Source organism: Cupressus sempervirens, chromosome 6 (assembly GCF_028749045.1).
Source record: "Cupressus sempervirens isolate cs-2001-9-10 chromosome 6, ASM2874904v1, whole genome shotgun sequence".
Taxonomy (NCBI): Eukaryota; Viridiplantae; Streptophyta; class Pinopsida; order Cupressales; family Cupressaceae; genus Cupressus; species Cupressus sempervirens.
The window spans coordinates 19,601,735-19,613,855 of record NC_143123.1 but is presented as its reverse complement, the minus strand read 5'-3'; the positions used below and the strand labels follow the sequence as shown (position 1 = coordinate 19,613,855).

The 12,121-nt window shown below is 34.5% G+C and overlaps 1 protein-coding gene across 2 annotated transcripts in view; it reads left to right on the top strand.

The window, feature by feature from the left end:
* Window positions 1-570: 570 nt before the first annotated feature.
* Window positions 571-12,121, top strand: part of LOC149550850 (cyclin-A1-4-like) — a 58,422-nt gene continuing 46,871 nt past the window's right edge. For both annotated transcript variants that reach the window (XM_089786431.1, XM_089786430.1), the window contains exon 1: window positions 571-954. In XM_089786431.1, the coding sequence (XP_089642557.1) occupies window positions 742-954 (213 nt within the window). In that variant the 5' untranslated portion in view covers window positions 571-741. The remainder of the gene's footprint in view (window positions 955-12,121) is intronic.

Genomic DNA, 12,121 nt, shown 5'->3' with positions numbered 1-12,121 from the left:
TAATTTTTTTAATATTTTGAACATAATTTGAACATTTTGATTGGTCTAAATGAAGTTTAATCACTTCTCCCTTATTACTTCATAATGTAAATTAATACCAATAATTAATTAATTATAAGATTTAACAAAAAAATGGAAGTGAAGTTGATGATGAGGCCTACTCTCTCCATGTGGTAAAAGGGGAATGTTGGCCCAACATACTGCTATTACTTAAAAGTTTAAACAATTTATAGGAGATGGTGGACACTGTCTACGGTGCAACATATATGCACCTCTTTTAAACGTATTTCTTTTGTATATAAAAGACTTAAGACTATTTAACACTAGTCTAGGTGCATATAAATTGCACATGAGAAACTACTAGAGTGGCTATACCAAAAGAAAATAAAAATTTAATACGAGTGTTAAAAAAAGTTAAGAAAAAATGAATAAATACGGATACGAATTGAAAATCCCTAATAAACAAGATATTCAATTAGACGTCCGTCGGATGCCTAAAAACCCACGGTTCGGATTGCATCTTTTTCCGTCTCAACGAATATGGAAAGCCGAACAAATTCAAATTTTCTTGATTCCCTCGCCTTTCTGATTTCATGGTAGAATTTCATGAATCACTTGCAGACAGATATCAAATCCAACCAAAGGAAAACAAAAACGCCGCTGTTTTTGCTTTTCTGTTTGGCTTTGAGCACTGTATCAGTAGTTTAAAGGCTTTTGGGTTTGGCTTTTTAAAGGTCTGTAATGCGGAGAGGAGAAAACATGACTGAGCAAAGTCGTAGCAAAGCAGATTGCTCAAGATTGAGGACAATGGCGGAAAGTTCAAATTCACGGCCTGATGTGGTGGCTTCCAAGAAAAGAATGCCGCTTTCAACTTTGACAAATAAAGGGGCGGGCAGCGGCAACGGCACGGTGGCTGCGCAACGCAACAAGCCCAACATTATTCCCTGTAGACAGGTATACATAAGTTTTTAGAGCATTACTGGCTTCAATTCTGCATCTGATAAACCGATTAAAATGCTTTTATTTCTTAGGATTATCCCAGGTAATATTGGCCTCAATAGGACACCTGACCACACGTCACCTGATGGATTAATTAAAAGTGCCTTGGCATATAGGTTATTTTACCAGGTATATTGAGCCTCAATCATGCACTGGATCAATTGGATGCCCCTTAATTTTCACTTGTTAAGCTTATAAATTAGGCTATACTTGTCTTCACTGGGCTCCGGGATTCTTTCCGTGGTCGAAGGCAAGTCCTGAGAATCGTGTGCCTATCTTTTTAACCAGAGAGAATCGACGAGAGCGTCATTGGTAGTTAATTTGGTACACTTCAAAGTTTTTTTTTAGGTGTGAAATATAAGTCCTCCTGAGTCCCTGTTTTGATTAAGGGAGAATCAACTGGACCATTATTGAAACTTAAGTTTGGGACGTAAATCTTTTACCGTCAAAATAAAGTCTCCAGAATCAGTCAGGGCAGCTTAGCTACTGATTTCGGTGCAGATGAAGTTTCGAATTTATTGCAGGCAATGCCATTTTTGCTCTTCTAAATCAAGATGAAAATAAGCTTGTCAACTTTCTCCCCGAGAATACATCCGAGTGTCACAGAGACGCCATTTTTAATGAGATAAAAACTGCCATCAAACATATATAGAGGGAGAATTATGCTGTCAGCCCATTCAGCTGGGTTTCGTATCTGTCTTTGATCATTTTCACTTCAACGAATGAGGTCTGCTTGAATACAGCATCGATCTCCTTGGGTCTCGAATTATTGACCTGGCTTTGACCATTTTTGACTATAATTAACACTTAATGCCTGAATCCGGAGAAGCTTACCCTGATGTTTTTCATCATTTAACCTTTCCAATGACATTGTTCTACACGTGGTTTTGACCATTTTTTATTTTAAAAAATCCAATTCTTCTTGCAATAAGATAAAAAGTTCCATCTCTTCTTGCAAAGATCAAAATATCCTTCATGCGAGCCCCTAATTAATTGAAGAATAGTACAAAACCCCTTAAGCCAACAACTAGGTTTATAGATGATTAAAGCTTAATACCAACTCAAAGGAAGTAAGGTGTTTTGAGACCTATTCAACACTTCTTAAGGAGGAGAGCAATCTGCAATATTTTTAATCTTTGTAAGCGGTGAATCCCTTTGATGCTTTGGCCACGATCTTCTTGAAGTGGTGAAGTTTTCCATGTGGTTGGATCTTTTAACATGAACTTATATTTCTGGAGGAAATCCAAGTTGACGATAATTTTCTCTGATATTTAGTGGTGAACCCCTTTGATGCTTTGACCTTGATCTTCTTGAAGTGGTGAAGTTTTGTGGCTGGATCTTTCAAAATGAACTTGGATTTCGGAAGAAATTCAAGTTGATGATAATTTTCTCTCATTTTTCTTTTTTTGGTTCTTTGCTTTCTTGGACTCCATTTTGATCTTGCCTTGTGTTAATGTAGATTAGATCGATTGCAGATTAGATTATAGATGTCTTTTAATTTTCTATCTCTTGATCAATATCCTTACCGATTAATGCTAAATGCATTGATATTTCACAAAATATTCTTGATATTTTAATGCTTCAGTTACTTCAGAGTATGAAACAATTTTCTAAATATATAGAAGAATGCTAATGACTTGCACTTATAGATTTCGATACTCATCATGATTCGATCTGCATTGAGATATTTATATGTTTTGACAAGACATATCAGTGGATGGACATGTCTCTCCACAGGGAGAGACATGTCTTTCCACTGATAATTACATCTCTTCATTCTTGGTGATTAGGATATGCACCATTTCAAACAAACAATCTATTATCTGATGCCCGATCGTTATCGGCAGTATAACAAGTCTTAATCAGATTCGATTCTGATTCATAATCAATGCTATTTTTCTCTTTATCGATTAGATATTGATACTTATAAATGTCAATGATAATGCTAATTAATTTCAACCAAATGCAGATCGAAAATTCAGATTATACTTGGAACAATATAAATGATAATCAGATCATTATGGATGATAATTGGTTTTACAAATATGATCAATATAATGATATATGGTTAAGCATTTAATATGCACGTGTATATATTAATATACATGATGTATATTGATTTATATACATGCATATAATCATAGATCATTCTATTGATAATTATCAGACATAGTTATCTGACCAAAGCTATCATTCCAACACCTTGAATTTGCATTTTCAACTTTGAGCTTCATCTTTCTTGTCTTCAAGCTGTCTTCTTGTTTGAAGTTTTGGCCTTAATCTTGTAACACCCATTTTTGTTGCCCAATGATTGAGGTTTTGCATTCTACCCATGTTCCGATCTTCTAAATTGCTCCAATGAGTGAATCTCAATTCAACCTTCCATCCCTCATAGTTACCTTGCAAGAACAAAAGAGAAATTGCATAAGCTCACGAAATTGATAAGCACAAACAAAAAGAAAGAAATCTGAAAGCTTGCATGAAATGAAATTGCATTTTTATATGCTTTAAATCAACTGTCTCTTCTGCTAAACCAACATGATCAATAATTCACATCAAAACAAGGAGGCAAAATGCATTTTGATCATGGATTTTCTTTGATTGAAGACCAAATTTCTGTTCTTTTTCAATGAATTTTGCCCTCAAGACTCTCTTAAAATCACCCTTCTTAGTCATGAAATTGCTGCCTAATAAGAAGTCGCTATCTTAAAATAGGAAATTGCTGCCTTAATATAGGAATCGCTGCCTTTGGATTTGGTGGAGAAATGAGATACCTGTCTTCTCTTGTACAGGCAACTTTCAAAATGAAAGGGTATATCTTCTCTTGGGCCGACTTGCTTCTTATTTTGGCCAATGACTTTGATTGAGGTCAAAATATCAATTCTAAAAACCACTGATCCATTTGTCATGCTCCCTTCTTTACATTCCATTGATCTGATTTCAAGCCCAATTAAATTTGGGTGGAATATTTATGTGTTTCGAGATTAGGAATCTCAACAAAGGGTCAGATTTTGCCCCTCAGTCAAGATTATGAACTTTTTTTTTTCGCTCCCAAGTTTGTTATACAATGCCAGTTGGAGAAGGCGACATCCAATCTCTCCAACCCCAACTTGTTATTTTGCCTTCCCATCGTGGAGATTTAGAAGGTTTTGAGATTAGGAATCCTGACAAGGGGCAGATTCTGCTCCTTGGTCAGGATTATGTCTGATCTTTTTATAGATTTTTGAGCCCCTATCCATTTGATTTCATTTTACCAATTAGCTTTCAAGTTTTGATTGCAAAGCTCCTTGATTGTGATCTTCATTTCAGTCTGGAAGTCATTTCACTCATTTACTTATCGTACACTTGTTTAAATTTTAATTCCCATCCATCAAACTTCATCCCTATCTAGTTTCAGACTTTATCTTCTTCCATTATGATCGATTTGGAGCTTGAAATCCACATCACAAGTCATCAAATTTAGGGCAGAAATTTGGCGTGGGTTGGGATTTTTACCAAGCGTTGGGGCAGAATCTTGATATGTCTTGAGATTAAGAATCCCAAGAGGTGGTAGGATTTCAACCTCCTCTTAGGATTATCCTTCTATTCTCTTAATTTCTACCTCAATTTTTATATGATTATATAATTTTTTGAACATGGATCTGAAGCTGCAAGCTCATCAGTTTTGCCTTGAATCATCATCAATTCTATGCATTTCACATTCTAAGTTTTACATTCGAACCTCACTCACTTTTGTTATTTGAAACTCACCCAAGCTAGAGGGCAAAATTTTGGCATGTGTCAAGATTCAAAATCTTGACAAGGGGTTTAATTCTGCTCCTTGTTAGGATTTTGTCCCTTTTACTTTCTTTCACTTTGTCAATGCAATTTCCCCAACTTATATTTTATGTTTGAATATGGCTTTCGAGGTTGAATTTCATGTTTTGTTCAGTCTGATTTACACTTTGGTTGATTTGAAATTATTGATATCTGATTTCTTTCATATTCTTCACTTTTTTGCTCATCTCCTTCCAAGTCTTTGATTGATTTTTGCATCTACCCTTCAAATTTTGGCCTTCCACATTCATTTAGGGTTGAAATAATTTTTTTTTTTGGGGGGGGGGGGGGATCAAAGGGTGTTCAAGGTTTTGTCCTAAGAGGGGGTTGAAACCTTAGGGAGGTTAGGATTTTGAAGCTTTAGACAAGGTTGGAGTTTGACTTGTGCTTAGGATTATTCTATTTTTGTAAGTTGACTTCCCAAAATCATTATTTCGTTGCTTTTCAGTCACTCCCCTTAGTTCTTTTCATTATTTCACACTCAAACCTCACCTTGATGTGGAAACCATCTAGACTTGGGAACTTTTTGAGGGTTGTCGAGATCATGAATCTCGAGAGATGGTTAGATTCCGACCTACGCTTAGTATTTTTCATTTTGCAAGTTAACTCCCGATTGTTCAATTCAATGCCATTAACGAGGAGGGTGAGCTGATTTATAAAACATTTGACATACAAATATAAGAAATTTATTTTGTTATACTTTAAGTTATATCTTTATTAATTCTGTTAGGATGTTTGAGACAAGTTTCATGTTTATAGGAGTTATAATAAAGATTTTAGATTTTGGTAGTTTAGAAAAAAAAACTTGACTTAGCCAAATTTTAGGATTCAATATACCTCCATTAGTGTTATCTCTCAAAACTTTCCTGGACATTCTAAGATGAAATTGAAACTGGAACAAGAATTTTCAAATCCTTTCATCACAAATCTCTTGATTACAACTCCACCTCCTTGACTGGCTTAGCCTAACTCTTGCCCACACCCTTGACTAACTTGACTACTTAGCCAAAGTTGCCCAAACTCATCTCTTCTACTTGGAGACTTGAAAATTGTCACCAAAGAAGGCTACTTAAGACCACTAATCCTACCACCAAAGAAAAAAGAGGGGGTCCCTATTTGCAATGGGGTGATGGATGATTATTAATTCAGAATTATGTATGTATAGATCTCAAAAATTATTGTATAGTAAATAAATGCCAAAAGATCTTTCGTTTATGAAAATATGATTTGCAAAATTTGCGTCCACGAATAGTAAAGTGGCTCTAAACTAGCCTACAGTGATAAAATGAGCATCAAATTTATACTGAATAGGAACTACTCTAAGTAAGCAAATTTGGTAGGAAAAAATGAACTACTTGTTTTAGTAAACTTTGTAGAGTGACAAATAAATTTCTGCATTTTGACCGCATTCAATCCTTGGAATTGCAAGTATTTCTTTCATTTAAATAAAAGCTTAGGTGCTTGTGTTCCAATATAAAGCAAAAATTATGAAGATTGTTGCTGAAGGACAAATGCAATGTAAGTAGAGAGTTTGAAGAAACCACTTGAGCTAGTAGGGCACATAAAAATAAGAGACACAAGATGCTGTGTTGATGCTTGAAGGCTAAAAGAATCAATTTCGTGATACATACACATACACACGCATATGCATACACTAGTATTCCATGGAGGTGTGTCTCATCCACACCCAAAAAAAAAAAAAAAAAAAACCCACATCCCTGGTAGGAGGGCATTTTTGAGACTTGCAGAAAATGTGTCCTTCACAACACCTCTACCTCATCCACCTCTGCCAAGGACACATGTAACGCTTCGCCAGTGAACCCAAAAGAAATTAACCTATTATGTCACTAAGTTTGCTAAACTTTTTTTTTTTGAAAGATTAAAACAACAAGAGATAACATAGCGGAAGCAATAACTCACATACAAACATAAGCAATACACTAACAGTTACATCTCTCAAGGGTTCCATGACAGTGAATCACATGCATAAGTTTTATTAAGATTAAATCTGATAAATAAACAAAGTTTACATCATAGAATAACCATAAGTATGAAATCAAATGAAATAATATACAAGTACATAAGATGCCACATGGCATAACCAAAATGCATAACCATCTTCTGTACAAGTCACAGGGTATGAAATGCTAAAATAACATACATCATGATAAGATACAACATCTCATAGGATCTCAAAATCAAAGTAGGATAAATCAGAATATGACCACATAACATAATCACAAGATCCAAAGAATAGAGCAACTGTACAAGTACATCCAACAATGACTTCTAGTTGTCAGATCTCAATGGTATAAGAAATACTACCACCCGATCTCGTGGAACCTAAATGGCCCACTCTCACTACTGAGGAGATAATCTCAAGTCCCAAACGAATAACAATCCAAAAGTCATAACAAGAATCTAGGTCAAGGAAATCCTGATAGCAATCTATATCAAAGGTAACAAGTACATAAATAACATCTAATCCCAGAGGCAACAAAGACATGTACGAAACCTACTATGTAAGTGGGCAAGTGTCATCGCATAAGCCAACTCTAAGGTTACCATGGCAGCCTCTCTGGACTCCGACCCCCTAGTGACTCTATGCGGCATTAGTATTCTTTCTTATAGACAAGGCATACTACTGAGGCAAGGTCACAACCGAGCATCCTCTCTATTCCCATCCTAGCCTGTACTAGCACTTGAGGCATGAGCGAGGCAGTATACTAACTCTTGTTAATTCATTTTAACCTCATTAATGAAATCTTATCACTTATTAATACAACTTACAATTGGTTACCCATGCAACCTCTTTAGGGTTTCGGCCTCCATTGCAAGCCACTTCCCAACATACATAAAGATAACCTACCCTAAGCTCATAACAAAGAATCTCATAAAATCACAATGTCCACATCAGTCCTATACAAGCAACTGGAACCCCCAATAAATAACTGATCAAACCTTCAAAGGTTACATCCCAAAAGCACAACATTACATAACAACATCACAAATAAACTACTTCCCAAGCCTCTGGTAAACATACCTAACTGGTCGAAACTAGGTTTGCCCCAAACCCCAACATGAAATAAAATGTATCATCTCTTCAAGTAATTAAAAACAAGTGAACATATTTAACTAATCCAATTTTCTATAGTAAAACTCTAAGTTTCGATTTTGAGTAACACTATTGTTTTTCGTTTGCTAAGGTTCTCAATTGATAAAGATCTCTATTTTAGTTTGATCAAGATGAAAGTTTCATTTTCATAGTTAAAACTTAAAACCATATTTTCCTAATAATCATGTCTGTTAGTTCGATAATCAAATGCCTATTAGAAGGACGTCTTCCCCTTTTTTAAACAAAATTCACAAAGCAAAGAAACTATCATATTTAATTATATTAAATATCGACCATATTTAATTGTGTAATATCCCTAACTGGATACAACTCATGAAACTCCAATTATATCTTAACTCAATAGTTGTTTGACATTTTGTCAAACACCTGGCAAGCAAACTCTCAACCTTTGTAATCATCTCAATGTGGCTCTAGCTTAAAATGTTGAATGATATGATCATCTTTTGCAATTTTGGGGCTTAATGATTTTTGAAATACATGAATATATGAGAATGAAACGAATGCTAGAACTTAAAGGGACAATACAATTAATATGCCATTATCAGAATGTGAACAGTATGCAATTTTTATTCAAATCACAGCTACAATATGAATAAATGATATTTGGATTGCATGAACCTGAAAATGTTACTGCACTGAGCAAATTGCAGCCAAGATGGTTTCTTTCAGGCTTCCACGTGAATGCAGCCCCTGGAATGAGCAAGGGAATTGTTGACTCTAAAATGCTGCCGCTGTGATGATCACTTCCCTACTGTCCCAACCAGTAATTTCGTACCAACTTTGATCTTGCTGGTTCACTAAGGACGTTGATTGATTGCCCTTTTTCTGCCTTATGTTTGATGGACAAACTCCAGCAGTGTTGTCCAATGAAAACGCAGGTATAAGAGATTGATCTCTGATCAATATAAATGAATTACTTCACCCAGAATGCAGATCGCAAGTTCAGAAAATTAATAGCAGACCTCCTCCACACACCCACGGCTCAAATTCAGACTCACACATGGGTTAAGATTAATAGCAAATCCAGTATCAATAACCATCCAACCTCAATGTGAAAGATGAATCACAGTTATGCTGATCGTACCTCCTTCCACTGAAACGCTGCTTCCCAAACACCAGTCGGCAGCTCTCAATCTCATAAAAAATGGCTCCCTTCAATTCTGAATTAAATTGATAGCAAATTGTCCTCTCCTTTCAGCCACATACAATTCTCCCAACATGTGCACCTCCTTAGATACAGATCAAACAGTAGGAGGAATCCAACAGATTGCTATACCACAGCAGCAACGTTTCAGAATTGATTCTCAGAATTTCACAAACCCTTGGTCAGTTATTCAATTAAGAGATATGATAATCAAGATCCTTCTCCTTAGCCACAAAAATACAATAGGAGTATGTCGGCCAATTGTATACTTCAGCACAACTGCCAAGAACTTCGCAGACGAGACCCTTATACTTCAGCAAGGGCTCACAGGTTAGAAATTAGGAAAGCCACAAAGGCACAAAACAAATATATTTTTTCAAGCATGCCTTTTTCCGATGAAAAGAGCGCTCATTTATGAGCTTTTCCGTGGCAAAAGTTTCCATAAAATTCCACTTGAGAAAACATGGAAGTTTCCCAAAAGAATTCAACACTAGAAACTTTCCAACTTGCTTTTTAGAAATATCTCTTTAAGTCATTAATTATAATAATATAAACATTATTATAATAATGCAACTCAATGATTAAATAAATAAGAGCTCAAGTAATTTTAAACTTGATTAACCCTAGGTGGCGACCAACTGCCAAGTCATCCACTACACTGCCAAAAATAGCAATTGCCCATAATAGACTTACTAAAAATAGTAAGAAATCAACTGAGACCCCCAAAACACCCTGTTAGCTCACGAGGGTCGCTATGATGAGCTAACTCAATCAACTGCACAAACTGGCCAAAAACGGGGACATTACGAATTGCTAATTTTAATTAACATTTAAACAATAACCAAATTTCAAATATAATTAAATTAAATTTAAGTAATGTTAATTAAACCAATTTAATATTTAATTTATTTTAATTGATTATTATTATTATTATTATTTTATAATATTTATTTATGTTATTTTATTTTATTAATAATATTATTTAAAATTATAAATTTATTATTTATTTATTTTTAATAAAAAATGTCAATTGATAAATATAAAAATTGCCTCTAATTAGGGGGTGGGTTGCTTCGGTGACCGTGCTACTTTGGCAATTCGTGCGGCCTCAGTAGCGTCTGCTGCTTTGGTAGCGTTTGCTGCCATTGCAGTCGGGGGGGGTTCGGCCCCTCTTCCTTTTTTTTATAAAATAAACAATATTGCACCAATTATATATATATATATATATATATATATATATATATATATATATATATATATATATATATATATATATATATATATATATATATTTAATATGCCATTCTGTATAGGCCTAAAATGCAATTTTTTTAAAAACAAGGATACAATGATTAACTCAAATCAAATTAACCATTCAATCCAGATTAAATTTTAAATCAAACCCTAGCTATGTTTTATTTCCAAACATTGATTCCTATATCGAGGGTTTCAATTTGTTTCCTTTCACAGAGGTTTCAGTAACAAAAACAACAATAATCTTCAAAGCAAGGATTTTAATTAAAAAAAAAACAATTTCCAAAACAAGATTCATAAACAGGCACAAAGAAGACAAAGGTAATTTGAAAGGATTTACTGTGATAATCTCAACAGAATTTCTACCTCGATTTGATGCTAAACCTGACGAATACTATGAGGTAAGTAACCATGAAAATGTATATAAATCATCCATCTAGCTATCATTATGAAACAATTGAAATTACTATATGAAACATACAAAGCATCATCATCGAAAGAATAACCATGAACACATGAAATAACCGAGTATCAAGTAGCTCCTCAAATATATATTCTAAGTACAAAATAACATGAACCAAATTAGGTAACCAAGTACCCCTAAATCATATCACAATAACCATGAAAATTGGCCTAAAAGAATTCGGCAATATAACATAAAAGTAAACTAGGGGTAGGCACTACAACACAACTGGTCTCTTGCTATATTACACACACCATTACATACTAATTGCAATCTTTAACCTCTTGAAAACTATATTGCTTTTCACGAGGCACTTGTGGAGATGTTACATTGCAGATTTTTCCTTGATGGATTCAGTTTACCTTTATTTGTATATTAGTGCCATCCACCATTCTATTATGGGAAGTGTAAGAATTTGCCTAAGGGAAAAATTCACCTAGGAACTAAGAACTCAAACACAAGCACATAGTAGACCAAAGAGAGAGAGAGTATGATTAGAATAACAATTTATTCAATAATTGGTTCATCATAAGAGTACACTAGGAGTGCCTGAATATAAAGGCCTCAGGAGAGCTTCTAGAATCCATAGAAGTTAGCATCATGATGTGTCATACAACCAAGCACATGTCCACTAGATATGGGTTATCCTCCATTAAGCACGGAAGTAAGTGCGGTGATGAGAGGATAGGCCTACAAGGGTGGGACATGCAAAACAGTGTTGTAGACACCATGTGCTTAAATAAAGTTGCGTACTCCTGTGTTGTCTACATGACAACTCAAAAGGTGTGCAAACTCCTAAGTGTCTCACAAATAAAAAAAAAAAAATAATGCAAAATAATTAAATAATGCATTAACCTAAGTAAACTTAAGTAAGTGTAAATAGTAAATACTTATTTACACCAACAGGAAGTAATTGGTAAAATACTTGCTTCATATTAACAGAGATGAATAGATGAATATATACAAATGAATAAATGATGTTTCCTTAGGAAACGATCGTCATGAATAGAAACATTCTATTCTAGCTAACATGTACCTAACAACTAACTAAAAGCTAACTAAAATTAGAAATATTCTAATATCTACAATAGATTACATTAGATAACCATTAAATAGAAATGTAAACTATCTATTATCGTAATGCCCTCCCTCAGTGGTTAATCTATTCACTACACCAAGCTATCCTCTGAATTTGACAAACTTATCTAGATCAAGAGGTTTGGTGAGATTTTCTGCAGTCTGGTCCGCTGTAGAAACATATTGCAAGTCTATTGTCCTGTCTTCAACCAGTTGCTGTATGTAGTGTTAG